The 22,668-nt window shown below is 33.7% G+C and overlaps 2 protein-coding genes across 2 annotated transcripts; both read right to left on the bottom strand.

Annotated features, from left to right (window-relative positions):
- Positions 1-11,883: 11,883 nt before the first annotated feature.
- LOC149558599 (lipase-like PAD4) lies at positions 11,884-16,920 on the bottom strand. Its single transcript, XM_089832760.1, has 4 exons — positions 16,855-16,920; positions 16,218-16,557; positions 13,822-14,502; positions 11,884-12,887 (listed from the first exon to the last, which is right to left on the bottom strand). The coding sequence occupies exons 1-4, from the start codon at positions 16,917-16,919 to the stop codon at positions 12,096-12,098; spliced, it is 1,878 nt and encodes a 625-aa protein (XP_089688886.1). The 5' UTR covers position 16,920; the 3' UTR covers positions 11,884-12,095.
- A 26-nt stretch (positions 16,921-16,946) lies between these two features.
- Positions 16,947-19,472, bottom strand: LOC149558598 (uncharacterized). Its single transcript, XM_089830943.1, has 3 exons — positions 18,470-19,472; positions 17,747-17,778; positions 16,947-17,159 (listed from the first exon to the last, which is right to left on the bottom strand). Exons 1-3 carry the CDS (start codon positions 19,470-19,472, stop codon positions 16,947-16,949), a joined length of 1,248 nt encoding a protein of 415 aa, XP_089687069.1.
- Positions 19,473-22,668: the final 3,196 nt, after the last annotated feature.

Genomic DNA, 22,668 nt, shown 5'->3' with positions numbered 1-22,668 from the left:
ATGCTATGAAGTGAATTTAAGGCTTTAATTAAGATTATAAACTATTTCACGTAGCCATGGGGTAAATTTGGTTATTATGGTTAATGAAACTGGAATTATTTCTTTTATATCTATATGTATATTTATATGTGAAGATTGAAATTCAAGTTCAAATGGCATGTGTATCAAGATGGTGAACAAAAAAGTGGGCATTCATCTTAAAAATTTAAAAGCACACCTTATGTGTGTGTGATTTTCAAAATAAGACTATGGTCATGTAAGTAATATAAAAACTGCAATGAGATTTTTAAAATAATTATAATTCAGTTATGTTTAAATGACCATAAATTTTTAGAAGTAATTGATGTTGAAGAAACAACAAATACTCCTACAAAAAAGTCAAAGGAAACACAATCATGTTTTTGTTGCTATTAACCAAATCAAGATGTCGTGATATTGAAGAGGAAATACTAGCTCTCATGAACTAACTGTACAAAGATGTAGGTCATGCAACTTTCTTCTCTTCTAGGTCGACAAACAATATCCTTGAAAATAGGGCAACCTTAACAAACCTAGGACATCCCAACATAGTTACATAAGTTGATAAGGCAAAAAATGTGATGGGATTGATTTCCTTGCTGGTATGGTGATATTTAGTTCCACAAACAGTAGACTTGGAAATCACTTAGTTGTATAGGTTTAAATATTGTTAGAATATCAAGTGAACCAAGTAGAAAGAAAATATGTATATTATGATAGTGCCCAAAGACATTAAGAATGACTCAACGCCATTATAAGTTTGTGTTGGTTTTTATTGCTCCAAAATATCAACAAAATAATGTCTGATACTACCACTAGAATTTTAGAACATGGAAGCAGTTAATTCATATTGTAAACCTAAGTGTTATGTTGCACATCACAAGGAGACCAAGGGCACATGTACATTGCAACAATCCCCTCCCTAAGTGCAAGCATGAGGTTTGAATGCATAACCTAGATTTCGATATTAATTGTTGATTGTTGTTGCACCATAATATCAACATGTTAATGCCCGATATAAAACACAAGAATTGTAGATTATCGGAGGTGGTTAAGCCATGTTGCAAACCAAAGTGTCATGTTACACACCACAATAAGACCAAGGGTGTAACCCTTGCCACAATTTGTTCCACCTCCACTATATACATATGCATACCCTCTTTGTGAAAGTCATCCTATTTTCTTCTTCCACCAACAATGGATTTGGATACCTCCATAGTGCACATGCATATCATGAATTCTTCAAATTCTTATGGCTAAAATATTCTTTGAGTAACCTATGTTAGTTATTTTTTGTAAGTCTATATTTTTTTAATGATATCCACTCTATTTGTAGACATATTGGGTGGTAGTACAATATATAAATACATTACTGCTTGCAAATTGTTTGCAATAAAAGAAAATTAATGGAAAATCAAAGCATATTAAATATTTTGCATGAGTCTATTGAATTAGAAGGATAAATGAATAGCAAGCTTTAATATATTTTAATTTTCCATATGCACATACATTATACACCTATGCATACATCCATGGGGTTTTCCTCAGAGTGGATTTACCATGCTTCTTTGAAAGTAATGACATGAGTAGTTATGTTTCATAAATGAAAAGATTGATCATTTAATGCTGTAATTATGCCTAGTTCTATTGAAACCTCTTTTTGATCTCTCTCTCTCTCTCTCTCTCTCTCTCTCTCACACACACACACACACACACACACACACACACACACACACACACACACACACACACACGCGCGCGCGCGCGCGCGCACGCACACACAGTAGATTCACATTTTAATATGAAAGAAACCATATAACAAGTGGTTATGTTACCTTAGAAATGATAAGGCTATTGAATTGATATTGCAATTATGTCTATTTCCATTTCATCCAATTTCTCATCTACTCTCTCTCTCTCTCTCCCTCTCTCCCTCTCCCTCTCTTTCTCCTTCCTCTTTGCATCTCTCCACCTTTCCCTTCCTCCCTTTCTCTCACAAGTTTTCAATGTGAATTAACAAAGTTCCTCTTAAATAAACCATAGGACTATTTATTGTTAGACTAAAGTAGTAATTTAATTATATTGAAATTAAATTAGTTCTTAAGATTTCCCTTTCATGCATTAGTGACATCTAATAATTATATTAATTATTAAATTTTTACCACATAGGGTTTCTCTTTTAGGTTTTAATCTCCCTTTATAAGAATTGATCCATTTTATATTTTTCTCATTCTTTTTGTATGATAACATATTCTACATATTTTGAGAGCTAATGTGAGGCCTTGCCCTGACCCATTGTAGCATAGTGATACATTACTACTATTTTTGTTATCCGCGACTCGAGATGTCGAGACATTATCGGATGCTTAGAACATATTTTATTATTTCATGTTGTGTGATGTTATTTCCAGATATATTTGATGATTGTCATTTAATGATCATGTATATGTATGTTGACGAAATCAGTAAGATTGAGATTTGATTCAAGATATTTCAATGGTTAAGAATTATGTAGGATGAAGAAACTCTTATTTGATGCATGTTTTAATTTATGAAAATTTTTGATACATATACGTTTATATACATGTGATTTTCAGGACTACTGATGTGTGCAATGAGTGTGCAGATATTTAGCCGAGAAACCCTACCGAGGAACAAAACTGATCTTCATGTGCTAAAATTTGGAAACCCTATTGTTCGTAATTATGTTCTTTCAGTGTCGCTTGACACTCGTAAAATGTTATGTGCTTCGGTATGCTGGTTAGGGTTAATTGTTTAACCTTTGGTTTCAAGTTAGTGTCAATTTTCTATTAGATTCTTAATGAGGGTTAGTCATACCTAATTCGATTTAGGGCTAGATTTGCTAGTTAGAGTTGTTAGATGGACCTATTTTATTTCTAGATTTTATTTTGTCTCTAACCTCTTCCCTAAGGCTTTAAAACATGTTTTTTTTCTAACCTATGGGTGTGGGTATGGGTTAGGGGTCTTTTCCAACCCCTAAGCCCCTAGCTTTGACTTTTGAGGGCACTCAAAAAGTCCCTTTTTGCCTTTGTGCGAAAATTGCAAGTAGTTGTCATGAGTTGTCTTACCCCACCTCCTTTTAGGGTTTAACCATGGTGTAGGTTGTGTTAGGAGTTTCTAGAGTGGCTAAGTGAGTGGAGATAGTTATTGCTCTTTTTGGGTGGTTGAGTTGGAGGCTTATTAGAGGCCTTCCTTGGTCTAGTGGTTTGGTTAACCAATCTCTACATTTAGAGAAGATTTCTTGAAGCTTGAAGGAAGGAGGGATACTCTACTCAAATTTTTTCATTGCCATTACCTCTTTGAGAAGGTAGGAAACTCCCATCTCCCTTATTCAGTTTTTATGTTTTGTTTCATGTTCTTGTTACCTTGTTGTTGTTTTACTGTTGTATGGTTGTGGGTATGTTGGGAAGATTTGTAAACCTTGTTATTTTGGTTGTTTTCCTTTCTTGTTTATGTTTGCAATTTTGAGTTTCCTTGCATGGGTGTTTTGGTATTACTCACCCTAGGAGAGGGCAGAAGTGACCAATTTTGGGAGAGGTCTGTTTAGTTGGACTCCAACCTGTGTAGAGTCTCTTCTCAGGATGAGAAGAGGGATAAAGGGAAGGGTGTTATGGGCCTCTACCCGTCAGCACAAACCTGGTATGAGTATGGCAAGTTAAAATGGAAGAACGAAAGTTCTTGGTTATTGGCCCCGATTGGGCATCTGAATTGGTGTTGTGCTTGACTTCTCCAATTGGAAGAATCCACATCTCCCTAGTCTTGATTCACTGTGAATCTTATTGTGTAAGCCATGTATGATTATGCATGCTTGATGTTCTTTTGGTTATGCTTGATTGTCACCCGATCAGTTATTGGTTTCTTCCATGGCTCTTGAAATGAGATTCAGAAAACATTACAAAATTCTTGATGATGACCATGAAGAAAATTGGATAAAATTGTTGTAATTGGGATTGAGATCCTATTGTAAGTTGTAATTTTAATCCTTATTGTTTATGGCAACGAAGCCGGGTTTTCTTCTTGATTCTTTCCCGGCTGAGCCCTTGAATCAGGTTAGCCAATAAAGTAATGGATGAGTGTATTTGGTTCTCTTAATATTTGTTCATAACGTTCAGTTGTATGAGTGCTCATCAAAAGAGAATAAATCAATTTGCATATATATATATATATATATATATATATATATATATATATATATATATATATATATATATATATATATATATATATATATATATATATATATATATATATATATATATATATATATAAATGGGAAAATAGAATCATAAATAATGTCTTGATTTATGAATGTCCAAGTTTTAATTACGATAATGAAGAGTTGAATTGATATAGTGAGTTTCAATTTTGATGTATAAGTATTATGATGAGATCAATCAAGAGCAAAACCATATATTACGAAATCAAAGATAGTTCATTCCTTGATAAATTTCATGGTGGTTACAATCAAATTTGAATGAGAATAATCCACCACCTTTTTCTTTTATTATGTGCATAGTATCATTCACCTTCTAAGTTCTTCAAATATGATCAATTGGACTAAGAGATTGTATTCTTGAAATCAATAATAATAATAATCAGAACATAGAACTCATACCATGTCCTTGAAGAATTAATATTAAACATACATGTTTAACTAGAGATTGAGAGACTTTACCTAATGTACTCCTTTGCATTGGAATACTTGTATTAAGGAAACATGTTAATAATAGATTTATTCAAATCCTTAGCAACATGAATGAAATGCTTAAAATAGCATGATCATGCCTTGTCAAAATTTTTGCTTTCAAAAAAAAAATATGCACTCCTAGGAGTAAAAACTCTCTGGAAAATGCATGGGGAAAAAGAATTCATTGCTTCCAAGCCACAGAGCATATTCTTGCTCAGATTCCTTCCTTAGTGAATAAAGAAACTAGATAAATATTATGTAAATCTCTTTGGTACATAATTCTGTATATATATATATATATATATATATATATATATATATATATATATATATATATATATATATATATATATATATATATATATATATATATATATATATATATATACTTTTCTTAAATAAAGCCAATATCTAAATATCTCCTCTTCACCTATAAAACTTTATGTTTTTTATTGCCTCCTTGGCCTTGCACGTCAGTTTAAGCTTGCCTTTAACAAGCTCTTTAATGTCTGCCTCATGTCATAGTGGATGGGATGGGTGGGTGACATCACCCTGCCACCTTGTCCCATCCCCATCCTTCTCCCATCCTAGCGGCCAGGTTGGATCAGTGGCATTTATGTTGAAAAGGGTATGGTGGTGGTCACTTTTATTTCAAAAAAAAAATTTCCCTTGCTCATCTATGATCACGTGCACACCCTTGGGATTGCGTTCCCCTTCCTTGGGCTACGTGGAAACGTTGGGAGGAGAGATCAATGTCAACACATGACATTAATGCTTGGACGCTGGCCTAGCTTGGGAGTAGTATTAATGTCCTAGAGAATGTTTGTTTAAAAACTTCAGACCTCATCCCCTCTGCGTACCTTCTTCCTGATGTGCAGGCTTGGGGTTGCGTGGGGCCTAGGGTGAGGTATAGGGAGGGGTCAAATCGACCTGTCACATAAGCTAGTGTTATGATTTGTGGTTAGGGTAGGATAGCTGGGATTAGGATAGACTAGAGTTAGTAGGGTAGAGTTAATTGTGTTTAGGTGTAGGTTAGTTATTTAATTCCTTGGTTTTAGTCTCTTTATTAATATCATTTTATACATATTATTTTATTTATGTATTTTATATTTGTAGGTAGCATTTTAGACTATGTTTTAGTATAGATAATTTAGTATTTATTAGATGGTTGTGTCTTTAGGTTGTTTTAGTTTAAAGTTGTAAAGAGAAATTTGTTTAAATTAAGTCTTAAGTTAGCATTACATATGAAGTTAATTTATAACCACTTAGTTATATAGTTAGTTTAGAATGAAACTTTAATCTGTTAAAGTGTACTTAGTTTAATTTAATAGAGTTTTAAGTTAACGTTGAAATTATTTTAAATATTTTAATTATTAAGTTAGTTGATAACTATGTTGTGTAATTTTGAGTTGGTTTTAGGTTATCCGTTTTAGTATATTTAGTATAAATTTTTAAACATTTAAGGTTTTAGCAAACTCATTATGAAACTATTATCTTGTTCCATTACGTTAGCATATGATAAACAAATAGAGTATGTTGGATTGTTTCCTTTATCATTTAGCCAAAAGTTAAGAGTAACTTGCATTGTTGGTATCTTTTGATATGTTTAATTCTTAAATAGCATAACTCAAGATCGATATCAATCTAATAACAAAAGTTTCAAAATCGTAATGTTGTAATCGCCCTCATGTTTATAACCTTAGGACGTAAAGTAAAGAACATGTACTAAAACTATTATCAATCATTTCAAACCTAGGGCATGTTAAATTATTAATTCAAAAAAAAAAATTTGTGTGTGTGTTTTTGCCTTCAAGTTTTGGGCATGACAGCTAAACCCTTGTTCTTTTATTCTCTCTCCTTCTCAATGATAGGTTCATGCATGTAGGTGTTCTTTGGATTCTATGAATTTGTATTATTCAAATTATACATGATATCAGAGCTCACGGTAGCTAGAAGAAGAAGCATTTGTAGGTATTACATATTAAAGCTTTTTAAGAATTATTTTTTTCATTAAATTGCAGGTGAATGTTAATGTGTTTCTATTTTTAATCATAAACTGAGATAATGTTCCATTTTAGGGGAGATCAATGATCTCTAGTATTTATTTTCATCCTTTTGTTGTCAAGCTAACCTTGAAAATTATGTCTTGGAAAAAAGGGATAAAGAACCACTACCTTGGGCATGATTGATCTGGTGGATACTTTAAGTGAAAATTGAAGTGTCTTCAAATCTCCATTTTTTTTGCACCATAAAAAAGATCATAATGTCCTGATTCCAATGCAACTTGAACAGAGCAAAAAGGAGTCCGTTCGTGCAAGTTACGCTTCGTCAAAGTTTTTTTCAATAAGCAGACCAGAGGGCTAGATAAGGGGTGAAATTAGACCATCTCGAAAGTGGTCAATAATGGATTTTAAAATAAATATCTCGTCACAAGCTTTCTAACAGTGTTCATTTTGTCAAAAACGGACTTCATATGTGAAAGTTATGCTTGTTTGAAGTTGGAGGCAAAAAGTTAAGAAATGTGGACATCATCATGACGTCATCATTTGACATGTGGCACTTTGTCAGCGCAATTTGTTTCAGCAAAATTTGTTAGTGATGAGATTTGAACCAACAACCTCATCATTAGAGTTATGCACCCTTGCCGCTAGACCACAAGGCGCGTTTAACATAAATTGTGGCACACAGTTAGTTAAACAATAAGCACGCAACCATGTCATGAGTAGGTGGCCGGCGGGGGTAGAATCCCTAACCATTGGCCACCCAAAATATTGCAAAGCCGTTGCGTTATAAAAAGCACTTTAAACTTTTTTGGCTCATATTTTATTTAACCCTTAAGTTAATTCCACTTACTTTACCAAATAGGGGTTATTTGCTAATTTTTAACCCCACAAATTGATGTAGTGGAATCTTGTAAAAAGGCTATGGGGGTATTTTTGAAAAGCAATTTGTTAAAGGCCCTAAAATTGTCATATTTTGTTTTAGCCTAATTTTGGCTAATTTTATGTATAAAAAGAGAGGGGTAGGTCATTTTGTAAAACTTGAAATGGAGAGAGGTCTTGACAGGCATTCAGTTGATCCAGATGGTGAAGTTTTGAAGGATTAGGGAGATTTCTTGAGGAGATTTTTGGAGCTATTTTCGTACTTCGGAGAATTGTTATGCTATCGAAGTGCTAGAAGAAATGATCTTGGTGCATAATTGTAATTGATTTCTGAAGATTAATTAGATGATTGTACTCTATTGGAGCCGACCCGGAGATGTAGTCACATTTGTGGCGAACTCCGAAATCAAACTTGTTTGCACTTTCTATCTTCTCTCTCTTAATTCTATTTATTTCACCTCAAGTTTTTGAGTTTTGATGTTTAATTTCGTTTATGTATAAATGTATGAAGACTTCCGCTAATTTGATTTTATTTAAGTATTCAATACTGTAATTAGTCTAGATCTGTTTATAGATCAATGATTTATTGCCCTATCTCCTTGGACATGTTTATGAGACAAGCAATTATGAACAAAAAATACATGTTTTAATAGTAATGATATTGTCTACAAACTAATCTGTCTTACTATTTCTAAGGATATTTTATATCATATAGAGCGTACATAGTGCCCTTTCATTGCTTGGACCATCATATGGTAGAACTATATCAAGACATTGATTCTTCACCTGAACGTGATGATTCCTTGGATAACTTGGCTTTTACAAGTGGTACTAAGATTTTAGTTGCATCATCTTGTCTGGACACATCCTTCTTGGATGATCAGTTTATTGGTAACCCCAGTGTTCCTGTAGTTTCTTCAGAGATTAGAGTCTCTTCATTAAAATCTTCCAATAATTCTCTGTCGTAGGATCATTTGTGTCTTTCGCATTCAAATCATTAGGATCAATTTCTATTAGGCATATCATTTTTGTTTGCAGAATCCCCCATTTCAGATCTAGATGACAATATTGATTGCATGCATCTTCTCTTTGATGATGGTGATTCTGTGAGAAACTTGAAAGCCATTGGTGTTTGTTGTTATATCAAAAGAATAACCTGTTAACACATTATACAACTACATGACTTATAGAACACAACAGGAGGTTAATCAACATCATGAATCTCGAAGGGAAACATCAATTATTAGTACATCATATTCTTCTTTTAGTTGTTGTGAAGGAACCTTTTGTCCCTCTTGTTCCTTCTCTATATGGCCATTTTGTACACATTGATATGAGTTTTGATACATTTCCACAACACTTTAAGATATTTATTTTCTTTCTAAGGAGAAAAATATGTCTTTTCATTATGTTCTATATCAATTTATAAAAGATCCTAGTTCTTTCAATATTAATACCAGTCTATGGAGCAAGTTTTAGAGACTTCATACATACAGAGTTTTCTTCTTACATATTACTTTCAAGATCGGGGAAACTTCATTCATACATCTTCAAGCGTGTGTCTTCCTAAAGGGAAGAATGTTGTCCAAAGAACATGTACCACCTTTTGCATATAGTTTCAAGTATCTATCATTGACTACACATTGCAGAGGGATATATCTTCTCTTCCATTTCACTTTCTCAAAGATCTTCTTGGGGTAAAAGAGATTGTAGTACGATAGTTTTAATGCTCTTTTATCATCTATTTTGAGGAGGGGTTCTATTCCCACTGGGTTTTCTCTCATTCATCTTTCTTTTTCGTAGATTTTTCTTTATTCTCCTTAGTTAGAATTAAGGGGGGTGTTAGTGTTTACTAATTCTAACATACGATTCACCTATGTTATGATTCACAACTTATAGATAAGAGGTTATTCAACTTCATCTCAAACAATGGATGATTATCCACATGCTTAAGTCTTAGACAATAACAACAGACTAATCTTGTTGTCACTCCATAGTTCTTCACTGTGATTTCTTAGATGATATGGTAGTTAAGATGGTTTAGACAAAGTATTGTGATTGTAATGGAAAATATGATGGTGTTTTGATGAATTTATTCAATTCATACTTTTGATGGTTTACTGATTGTAAGTCATTATACAAAGTTAGCCTAAACTCACACATATGTATGCTAAACTTCTATCACCCACAAACTTTGCTCATTTTGATGATGTTTGTGTTGGTATGAAAATCATTTGAAAGAAAACTTGAAGCTTGCACCAATTCATGCATAGTTATAGTGTAAGTTGAAAAGTATATCTTGTTTATTAAGAAATTTATCCACCAAAGTACTATCTAGTATTTTCATTTCACTTAGGACTATGTTAGAATCCCTAAACCCTTTCCCCTTTTCTTTCCACATATTTTGTGAAAACTGCCTAGAAAAGTACTCCAAGGAACTATCTTTTAATAGCTCCCATCTAGTGTGACTTAAAATATATCTAAGTAAAGTAAGTGTAACACCCCTTGTGATCACCAACCAATGAGCTTGTCCATGGTCAAGACCCGAAACAAGAGGAATCTTGGAGTACATTGTGTGATCGTTCACAATCTTAGCACACACAAATGATTTTTGTGATTTTGGTCAAGAGAGGATAAGATATTTTGGAATTTTGTTCTACTGATTAGTGAGTCATAAAATACACATCAACAAGTCTCTTCCAATCAATCTCAATATTATGAGCCTTTCATCGTGACTAATTGTGCCTTATCATATTAAAAACATCTCTACTTATCATGATTTTTTGACTAATGGGATCATATAATGTGTATGCTTTGTATCTAGAATCATACCAAATAATTATGCATTTGATATACTTTTTCACCCAACTTCTTCCTTTTTTCTTTAGGAATATGAGCATAAGCAACACAACCAAACACCTTAAAACAAGAAAAAATTGGTATGAAAGAAGATCAAGCTAGTTCAAGAGTGAGGTGACAAACTGATTATTTGGGGCTCCTATTTAATAAATAAACATTTTTTTAACTATCTCTTCCCAAAAACTCTTAAGTTCTTTTAGTTCATCATGTTGTGAACCATTTCAACAATAGTTCCATTTTTCTCACTCAATAACTAATTTTTTTGTGGAGTGTAGGAAGTGGTAAAGTCCCATTGATTCCCATGTCATTTGCAAAAATCTAGAAACATATTTAACCTATGCTCTCCCTCTTTATCTGATATGATGACTTTGACTTTAAGGAAGTGACCACTTTACTTTTCAACTAATTATTTGAACTTAACAAATTTATCAAAGACTCTTGATTTATTAGCCAAACAATATATCCAAATTTTACAAGAAAAGTCATCATATGAAGTGAGAAAGTACTTGGACTTATATGGTACGGGTGTTCACATTAATCAATATGAACAACTTCAAAGAGTTTTTGTGCTCTTCTAGACATACCAATCAAAAAAGTATATCTATGTTACTTTGCACATACCAATAAAAAAAGTATATCTATGTTACTTTCTAACAAACATTCTTCACAAATTTTATGGTAGACAATCATTCAATCATATATTTCTTTTAAGTGAAAGTAAAATTCGACTCTAATGCCCTTAGTTGTGATGTCATCACTGATTATCATGTGCTTCCATAGTTAGCATCAAGTTTGGAATATGATTTTTTTATTATGGCTAAAAAAAATTCATGCCTTTCGTTCTGCGCTCTGATAAAAAAATTGATTGTCAATTTTCATTTTAAATTTAAATATTCTATAAATTAGAAAATAATAATATTAATTAGTAATATATGCAAAATTCTCTATCAATAACTTGTAATTATAAATTAATACTATATACAAAATTATGAAAAAATCAAGTTCCTTTATGTTACTTTAAGAAATTAATTAAATAAAAACATTTATAATATAAAATAATATATATTTATCATACATATTATGAAATCACATTTATATAATATTAAATATAATACCAAATTACCTATAACAAATATTGATGGTTTAATAATAAATTTACTTATCATATTGACAGTCCTCTAAAAACCTAGCCTATCAAACCATGTCTTACAGTTTTTTAACTTGTCATATACCATTCAAAAGTGCAAAAACAGCTAATACTGCCCTCAAACTCCAGGCCTTGGTTAGCATAGAAGATCCATTGCTGAAAATCAAAAGAGCACACATGGAAAAGCCAGGGAGGGTGAAGTTTGATTCTTTTCCACCCGAGACAATAATGGCCCAGTAGAAATGAAAGCATACCCAGCTACAAAGAAGTTAAATCTTAACAAGCATCAGCTCCATTAGGGCATAATTTTAATTGAACAACTGCAGAAACAGAAATTGGAGTTCATTTATCCAAATATTATGCCTTCCAGCAAACCAATTTATCCAGATTGAAAAGAAGACAAAATGAAAAAACAGAAACTGATTTGGAAGAAAATAGAGCTCTGAAAAGCCTTCCTCACTGAAGAAAATAGCCGTTTCTTCTAAATTCCCACGGCTTCCCAACCCCTGGTGTTCATGAAGTTAAACAGCGGAGAGCTTGACTGCCACTGCTGCGAATGATGCCCAAGATCTCTGTATTGTTGCCACCATGTGATGAAGCTACTCCCCTCCAAGAAAACCTCATCAGAAATACTGCGGTTCTCAATCATTTTCCACACATAATCTTCAAACTTCTCAAGACTCTCCATCTCTAGGGCATTGAGGCCTTGATTTTGAAGAGTTTCTAGGGCTTCTTCTACATGAGCCCAAAAGCAAGAGTCCTCAGTTAAAGATGCAAACTTTGTGCGGGGGTTCCTTCCTCTGCTGCTGCGAGTTTGGTTTTTATCATCCAACCATTTTTCCAAAACCCTATGACACACCGGTCTGTTCCCAATAGAGAGATAGCTTCCACTGTCCCTGTGCAGATGGTAGAAATCTGCAATGTCCAGAGGCTCCACGAGTCTTCTGTATGCAGTGCCAGCATTGATCCACTTGTTTAGGAATCGGAAGTTACTTGGCAATTGATGATTCTGCACCATATTAATAATGTCATTCCAGAAACGCTGTAGATATATCCTGTTCTCATTGACATGAAAATCTCTCCTTTGTCCCATGTCTTTGAAAACATTATAGGAGCTGTGGCTGTTGCCCTTGGTGACTCTTTTAATGTACCACTCAAGCTCTGCAAGTTTACTCTGGCTCTTGCTCAGCTCCTTATTCAGGGTCTCAATGTCCAATTCATATTTGTTTTTCAAATCTTCAGCTTCTTTCAGGGCATCAAATGCAGAGTTATTCTGTTTGACAATATAACTCGTCAGTCTCCATTTCTAAACATAGCATACAGCAACATCATGACAAAATAATGTGTAAACAGAGCATCCTAAGAAGCTATAGGATAGAGGAACATAAATCTATCCCCTCCACTCCCCTGGCGTTTAAAAGAGGTTACAATAGCTTTCCTACGGTAAATTCGTGAAATTTGTCTGGTTATTTGAGTCTTTTTTATGCTTCAATAATATATTTGACGTTTGATCTGATTTGTTTGAACATTGATCTGAAATTATACGATCAAGTAGGTCTTATTGGCCGAGAATTTGTATCTTTGAAATTGAGATTACAAATTTATATCTTACAGAAGACAAGATACATCCTCCTAATATTTGAAGTATAGATAGGTAACAGGTACCTCCTACATATTGAAAGTACAGATTAGTCTCTATTCTGCTCCTCTGCCTTGCCTTTCCTTGCTTAAAAGGAGCTCAATATTCTTAGAGAAAATTCTGGAAATTTGTTTCTATTGTTTGAATTTCTATAAATTAAACAGTATATTAAACTTTGATTTGTTTCTAATATGTAATTTATACATAAGAAATAAAGGTGATTTCAGATCACCCATCTCAATAAACTAAAACTCAAAATACACTATTTAAATTTGACGATGAAAACTTTTTTTATACCTTTACTGACAAACAAATGCAAATTCAGAAGTTTTGACTTGTAAAGATTAAGAGATTAAGAGTCAAGAACGTGGAAGAAATCATCCTGACTGGGCTAATCTCACACAAAATGCAACAGATGTCCAACGAAGTATAATTAAAATTTCAAATAAAGTATATATATACTTCTCGACTATAATGAGGGTCATATGAGTTATATACTTCTTGACTATAATGAGGGTCATATGAGTGATATTCCAAAAAAATTATTAGAAAAAGAATTTGGGATTACCTGAGTCTGAAAGCCCATTGCTTTTAATTGCAGTCCAATTCCTATCTCAAAGCAGGATTCTGAGTCCATGTTTGCAGTCCTTGTTGAGTATCCACTTTCAATAGCATGTCTCAACTTATCACCATAACTTATGTGTTCTGAAATCAATGCATCTGCAATGCCATTTTCCTCTGTGTTTTGCAAAGTCAAAATCAGCATCTTCAGGACAGCTCGAGGATCCTCAATACAAGCTGCACCATAGATTGAGCAGAACATGTATGTACCGATGGGTTTATAAGGACTAGATTCGTACTTCACATTGTCAAGAACTTTCCTGCAAGCCTCTAGAGTAGAAGGATGCATTAAATCAACAGCATCATTCCCCGTAATGCCCCCTCTTTGAGGAAAAATAGAATTCAAATGCTGTCCAATTGAGTCAAAAGGTGCAAGGACCATCCGTGGGACAATATCATGTTGGGAAACTACATGACAAAAATTACTAGACCAATCTTCACGACCAATTGATTCCATAAGAACAGCATCTCCGACCAGAGGAGAACCAAATGTAATGCAGTTAGCAGAAATCTTTCTCAGCCTTTTTCCCAGAACCCAGATTGTAGCAAGAGTTGCAATAGCACCTCCTATAGAATGACCCACAAATATGATAGTTTGATCCTTTCTTTGCTTCGAAATTGCGTCCACCTATTGTAACAAACAAGTAAAATGCAATATTTTTAGATCTTGAAACACTGGCTCTGTAGTAAATGAAATGTGTTCTGTAAACAATGACTTTGACAAATAAGATGAGCAATTGGTGTTCAATATTTCTTTATATTTGCCCAACATCTGTTACAAGTAACAGAGTGATAAACTAATAACATAATTAGAATAAAATCTCAGTGCAACTTTCACCCTGAATTAAGCGCAGGATATCATAGATATTGTCACAAAAAGACATCAGAGATATGAAACCTTCAGAGATCACATTATTTGGTTGCTGATTTTTTAATTTAATCGCTCATACTTATAGCCTTTCGGACCATTTTTATAAAATGAGAAGATAGAAGTAAAAATATTCTAATGATAGATACACCATTAGCAGAATCAAACTCACAAACAATTAAGCTAATAGGATATGAAATATTATTAGTTAAAAAAACATTCAAAACTATGTATTAGAACCAGTTTTCTGGAATTAACTGCATAATGTCATTCTTTTTTCTCTATAGAACCTACCATCAATTAAGTTTCAAGTCTGATGATATGTCTCGCAGAGAGATTTGAAAGATATATCAAAATGAACGATAAGTAGTTTCTTGATAGAACACTCCAATAATAAATAGATGCGCTGAAGGGATACATCTTTCGAAGAGAATTAGAATATATATCAATATAACTATCAAGGAATATATCTAGCCAAGAAATTTGGAACATATATCGATATAAATTCCAAGTAGTCCCAAACCGTCATGATTATGGTCAATAATTGTGTTTGAAATAAAGTCATATCAAGAATAGAAGGGATAAGTAGTTTCATGGCAGAGCACTCCAGTAATAAATAAAAGGGCCTAGATTGAATTCTAGCTGGTCTATAGAAAGCTCAATACAGTTCACAGCAAGACCAAACTACGAGTTGCAAGAATTCTATAGAGTGGTTTAAGGGAACCGGACTAAAGATAAGCTGGTCTTAAACTGGGCATATAGTTTGTTGGAAGAGAAATCCAACAACAAATGGAAAGTTCAGGGTTCTAATTCTCATCGATTTATGAAAAGCTAAACAAATTCTAGAAAGAATAGACCCTATATGAACCACCAAGATTTATTGACATAATAGTCTAGCACGGATCTTAAGCTTCACTTGTCATGAACTAGGAATCTCAAATAAGATGGTCTAGAATATAAAAAAAATTTAGAGGGCCACATATAAAATCTTGAAAAACATGCATTGATCAATTGACACTGACTGTGTTAATCTCTATTAGAAAATTTAATGCAACTAAGTCAAATTTGGACTGATATAGGTAGGAAAAAGTGGGAACAGTAATTGGTAGAACACTTCAATTACATATGGGAGGTCTTAGATTCAAATCTAAATTGTTCCATAAGAATTTAAGGGGGTGTTGAAAATATGTCTAATAATAAATTAGAAGTCTTCAAATGTGGTCGAAGAAGTCAAAAGACTTGAGCAACTCAAACCAATAAACTACACTCTGATACCATATAAATTTTGCCATCACACTAAAAGCCCATACTAATAGTGGAGTGGGATCTAATAGTAAAGAGGGATCTTGTTGAAATATAGTACCCACTATACCTAACTTCACTCATTTGAAATTGTAAAGAATGTACAGCCGGTTTCTAATAACAGACCTAGATCACATAGAAACATCAAAAGATGGAGCAAAGAATTATAATACCTGGGTTTCCAAGTCTGAATTTCTCAGAATGTGCAAGAATATATTGAGAATTCCTTTGTGAACAAGAGCTGGTTGATCATCATTATCGCCCTTCAGGCAAGCTGAGAAGTCTTTTTTCTCATTCTGTATATTGCACTGTTCATATGGGGTATCACCGGCAGTGAAATCACCTACATAAAATGAAGGGAATGTGATAAATAAGACACCTTCATGCTCCCTTAGACAAAAATAGGTATTTTCACTGTTATTGTTATTTGAAATGCTGCGTGTCTCGCCCCAAGCTCGTTCAAGGATTCCACAAGAAGAAAGAAAAATCGCCTTCTCTTCACCAGCAGTGAACCTAAAGAAAAAATTCAAGCAACGTATATCAAGCGGGCACTTAAGAAGTAAATCTTTTCTGCATTTTTCGAAACAAAGTCGAAATTCTTCAAGAAAGATTAAATTTCTGGTTTAGCCCAAAAACAAATTCGATATCCCTTTTGAGCACCCAATAAAAAAAAATCCAATCTTGATTTCGTTCAAAGCACATTATACAAATTAATTCTATTAGGTCTACTAATTCCTGGCCAAGTAACACATGAAGCTTTGTTTGCCAAAATTGTAACACCAAAATGATAATGAACAAGCTTGTGTTTACTGTGGGCAATTTGTCTCCGAGCATTCCCCCATGGTTTTCAGGCTTGTATTCGTTGCAGCTTGCATTGCTCATTTCAATGCTCAGCGTGAGTTTTATAAGGCAAAAACGAAGAAAAGTCGGAGAAACTGCGCTTGCTTAAACGGGAAGTTATCCCGAACAGCATTGAGCAAGGTCAAGGAAAAGTCTGCGACTACGTACAAGAGGAAATTACGCGGAAACAGCATCTGAGAAAATGTACGTCGAGAAAGTGGATGAGACGGCGCCAACGTCACTCGTTTACGTCGGCTAAGATTCGTCGATATCCACTATAGATTCGTCAATTAGAAACATAAAGAATAGTGCCATTACATTCATGAACACTTATTTGCTTAAAAGTTATATTTTGAGGGTGATTTAATAATTTCTTATTGTTTAAAAGTTATATTAATGGACGGCGAATTTGACAGCCCCTTTTTCATATTTTTATTTTACGTTTCAAAATAGTTAAATATTTTATAAATTAGAAAATAATAAATATTAATTAGTAATATATGCAAAATTCTTTATGAGTAACTTATAATTATAAACTAGTAATATATACAAAAAGTGTAGAATAAAAGAAGCAAGTTTCCAAGTTCATGTGTTTACTTTAATAGATTTTTTAATTAATATAATTATACTAGCACTTGCACCAAAAGAGGTGCAAGGGGTACGCCGATAGGTTTTAGTAGAAAAGAAAAATTGAACAAATTTCTAATTAAGAAGAGATTTCAAACTGAAGGCAAAGTATTGATATTTTATATAGAACAAAGGCATATATACAAGAGTAACATCTTTAGAGGGTTCACATAGAATATAAAATTGTAATGTACATTTTTTGAAATATCTTTTCAATTCTAAATATAGAAGAAACCGGAGTCCTATTTGTGACAGGGTAGGAAAGACCTGTACATAAAAGGAAAATGGAATTAATAAATAAGAAAAGTACATATGAGTAAATTTATATACAACAGAGGCATATATACATGAGTAACATCTTTAAAGGGTTCACATAGAATATACAATTGTAATGTACATTTTTTGAAATATCTTTTCAATTCTAAATATGAAGAAAATGGAGTCCTATTTTTGACAAGGTGGGAAAGACTTGTACATAAAAGGAAAATGGAATTAATAAATAAGAAAAGTACATATGAGTAAATTATCAAAAATTCAGAATTATTGAAAAATTGAAATTATTCAAAAGTAAGTTGACAAACTTGAAATTTTCTTGAGTATTTGATATGTGTGAACTCCTTGTTAGAATCCAACAAATGTCAACCTGTACAAAGTGTAATGGATTTCTTAGGAAGTTAGAAAAAGAAACTAATAAAATTAAAACAAAAAGATTTAGAATGCCAAACATTACCATTCAATGTAGAAGTTGCTTCGTAGAAGTGATTTGTATGCGACATTGTGTGCAAACACGCTTCTTCTTTCTTTCTAATGATATTGTAGGGGTTTTTTTGCATCTTACAAAAACGCTCAAAAGAGAAGGAAGACTCTACATGAAGGCCATGGATGGATTTGACTCTAGAGATTGTTGTGAAGGTGAGGCCTTGTCTTTCAGTTTTACCTATGTCAATTGTAGCCATACCTAAGGTAAGACCTTGTGATTTATGTATAGTTATAGACCAAGCTGTGGTGAGGGGTATTTGGGTACGATTGCCTCGGGAAATTGGTTGTATTGGAATAATTTTTGGGTTTCTAGGATCCCAAGGTGGACCAGTATAGCTACTGAACTCTACAGTAACATATGAAGGCGACAGAGGGGGTTTAGAGCCTATTGGATACACTATATCCTTGACCTCTCCAAGAGATCCATTAATAAGACCAACATCGATCCAAAGATTGCTTGTAAGCATAACACATTGAAATTTACATAGTAAAAATTCTCTAGGTAGTTGGTCATCATCTGAAAATTCCTCAAGCCTATGATGTGCATTTATTGCAGTGCAAAGTGCAATAGGGACATTTAGTTCTTTTAACATCTTTTTGTTGTGGAGCAAAACTTGTTCATTGGTAGCAAACAAATGTGTTGCTTGGTCAAAGTCAATACGTTCAGTTGGAGTGAGGTTTTTATTTGTGCGAGTCATTAACAACTCGCAATCATGTAAATTTGGTTCTGCATTGCGTATATTTTGTAGTGCTTGACGAAATCGTATTTGAAGTGGATCATCACCTTGTTGTCTAAATATCGTTTTCAATGTTACAACTGTATTAAAATTGTGCCACAAGTGTTTTGCATTAGTGTGAGATGCATAGATTGGTTTGTCCATAACAGGTGGAACTTGGGCTAGGTCTCCTACAAGAATCATGGACATGCCACCGAAGCAAAGGTGTTGTTTTTGGGGTATAGCTTCACGTAGTCTGGAATCAATTTTTAGTAGTAGTTTGGGGCCTATGAAGGTCATCTCATCTATTAAAATGTAACGAATGTTTTTCATCTCTTCTTGGTATTTTGTCAATGCTTGTCCTTGCAGTGATTTCATTTCTCGAATTGGAATTTTAAGGGCTGCTTGTATGGTTGATGCATGGATATTGAAAGCTGCAATACCTGTTGGTGCAAGACCAAGGAGTGGGTTTATTGCATTGAACATTGAATTGTGTAGTGCATTTCTTATGCAACTAATAAGGTATGATTTTCCAGTTCCAACAATTCCTTATATGACCATGTATAAAGGTTGCATGGAGAGATTTGATGTGGAGTGGTCTATAATGATTGAAAGTGCAAGTTGTTGTTGACGTGATAAATCGTAACTGTTGGTAGTGGTAGAGGTGGATGAGTTGGGAATTAAACCAGCCATCTTGTTTCTATGTATAAATTGAATGGCATGATCATGCAAATTCAAGGGAACATTATGGTTTTCCCATGGATGGTTGTTGTCAAAGTCACGTTTTCCCAACATGTCCAGGTCATTTAAGTTAGAACTATTGGCAAGGCCCAATTGGGACAAAAATTCCCACTCATTCATTTGTAATGAAGCATGTATATCTACATCGCAATTTGATTCATTATCCTCTTTCATGACATCTTCAACCAGACCAGTACGATCGACATGCCAAACTTTATACATTTCTATGTGTAATAGATTCCAATTTCCAATAATGTCATCTTTGTCCAAACCTATATCTACATGTATCTCACGAAAGTGTTTGTACAAAAGCAATTCACTCCAACAAAATGTTTCAAAATGTTCAAAGTCTTCTTTTGGAATTGAAAAAAATTTAGGAAAAACTTGCACTATTGCTTTTTTCCTTTCTTATTCTCCATTTGGTTCCTTTCCGAGAAGGTGCATATGAATATGATCTGGCTTATTCAATTAGTGTAAGTTGTTCAAGGTCAATTGGACGTTTCATGTAGGCTTGTATGTAGCTAGATTCTATTTTGCTACCATCATTTGTTTGTTTTAGGTGGTGCAACACTTTTCTCCCCACATTCAAAGTCATAAATTTGCAATTGCAATTTACAAGAGGTAATTTTTGAAGCATGTGACATGTTTCTTGTGCACTAATGTCTCTTTTAGCAACAATTTCAACCAAAAACTTCTGATATGCTTTGCTAGCATTGTCGCTAAGATTTGAACCTAAACAAATTCTGCCCAACATCTGAACACAGTTTTCAGATTTTTTTTTCGGCTTTTGATGCATACTTTGCAATGTATCTTAGAACTAATGCTCGGGATGTAATAGGTTGACAATCTATATTCCCTCTCCATATTGATAACATTTCTGGGCTATGAATGTTCAACCTCTCATCATTTCTAGCTGGTTCAAAGCATACGTGTCCTGATTCATTAAGGTGTAATGATGATTGTTCACATTCTTTCCATGGAGCTTTATATCTACATTGCATGTCTTTACCTTTCTTACGTAAACACATTCTCTTAGTACATCAAGTGTGCCTTTGAACATGATTAACTAGTTCTTCGTAATTAATGAATGGATCAACATAAGTTAATTGAGTTGTAGTTAGAAGGCATGGATCATCTGTTGGAGCTCTATTTTGCATGTTGTCTATTTCATATTTTGAGCGAGGGTTCATAGCAGTGACATATTTTTCGAAATTTTTTTTGACTTGTTCTATTGCGTCAGGATCTTCCCAATCAAGTGTGTCCATATTTGGAGCATTTTTTACCCAAATGATATCGTGTATGTGCACAGACCCTCTACCCTGCCATTCTGAGTGATACCAATAATTTGTTGCATCCATGAGCTTCTCGATTATCTCTTCACGAAAAATTGTGAAGCGTTGGTGTAGATATAATGATGTTGTATGAGGGTTATTAATCACATTATCAAGGCATTTTTTGTTGGTAAGCAATGAAGATGAAATATTTGGGGAAATAACACTATGCAAATCAGGCCATTTAGTGTCTGCTGCACTCAACGTAAAGAAAAATGTTGGGGAGCCTATTTGGGTAATTAAACTTCTCAACTCTATGTGACGTGCATTCCAGAATGCTCTTGTCCCTTGTAAAGTAGAACCAAAGTGCATTAGTTCTTCTGCCAATTGATTGTTAGGAAGATTAGTCAAGTGAGAGCGAAGGTCTTCAATTGTGGTTGGTGTATTGTCTTCAACTTTACATTTAATAAAAATAGATGCAGTAGACTGACTACGATGACGCATCATAAGATTCAATAGGAAGTATGTAAAGTGTGGATGTTGGCCAAACCTATTATCATGGTAATGGATAAGATGCACTGCATATTCATGCATTTCCACTTCTCTAGCTCAAGGTTGCATGGGTAGTGTAGTACCATTTGGGAAAAGCATGGGAAAGGCCATGTCAAACAACCCCTTTGTATTGTACTCATTAATAGGGTTGAATTTATGGGTGGCCAAACTGCCATGTCATCTGTATCTTGTTCTATTTGTAAAGAATCTTTAATGATTTGGAGTTGACGACATTTGTTTGGTAGGCTCATCATAAATGATGTTGAATTTTGGGAGTCACCTTCCATATCACATTGTACATTTTCTACTGGTGCATCTGTAGAATATAAAGTTTCACTACAATCATCAATTGTACGTAGCATTGGTGAAATATCTGTGTTGCAATTAGGGAGCATTGATAATGCCAAATTGTCAATTTGTACATCTTTGTAATAAGGGTCAAATTTGATCTTATACACGAGTGCATTGTGAACATGACTTCTACTAACATAGCAATCATAATGCTTGCCAATTGAATTAAGTCTTCGAACAACTAACACATCTAGTTGGTCAATTGTACATGGTAAATATTTTGTAATTGTTTGTATATCCTGGGGGAAACTAATTGTGTGGCCACTATATTTGTATTGCCCACCATGAGCATGTGTTACTTGCAAGATGGGAGTAACACGTGCAATAAACATCTCTTCTACTTGGGTGAGAACCTTCAATACAATTGGCTGCTCAAAGGGGTCCATGTTGTTGGCTTCTGAGAAGCGATGTATACCGCTCTTAGAAAAAAATCTCTTACAAGTTACAAGTCTATTCGATGTACATACATTCATACCAGGGTAGCACTCCTTACAGATAGTACATGTTTGCAGTTTTGAGAGGGCATCTATCCTAGTTCTAAATCTGTGTGATGCATCTATATATGTAGATGATAAGTGGAAATCCATGTGGGTTGTTGTTTGTTGACAATGAGCATTATGCTCAACAAGATTTGGTGCTATATTAATAAAAGGTTGTGGAGTAAGTGAAGTTGGTGAACTTTGGTAGTAGTGGGGGAATGATTGGTTTGGTGTTGATTGTAAAAGTTGGTAGTGTTGAATGCAACGGTGTGCTCTAATTTCTTCTCT

This window comes from Cupressus sempervirens, chromosome 5, assembly GCF_028749045.1.
Source record: "Cupressus sempervirens isolate cs-2001-9-10 chromosome 5, ASM2874904v1, whole genome shotgun sequence".
Taxonomy (NCBI): domain Eukaryota; kingdom Viridiplantae; phylum Streptophyta; class Pinopsida; order Cupressales; family Cupressaceae; genus Cupressus; species Cupressus sempervirens.
This window is presented reverse-complemented; position numbering and strand designations above follow the sequence as displayed.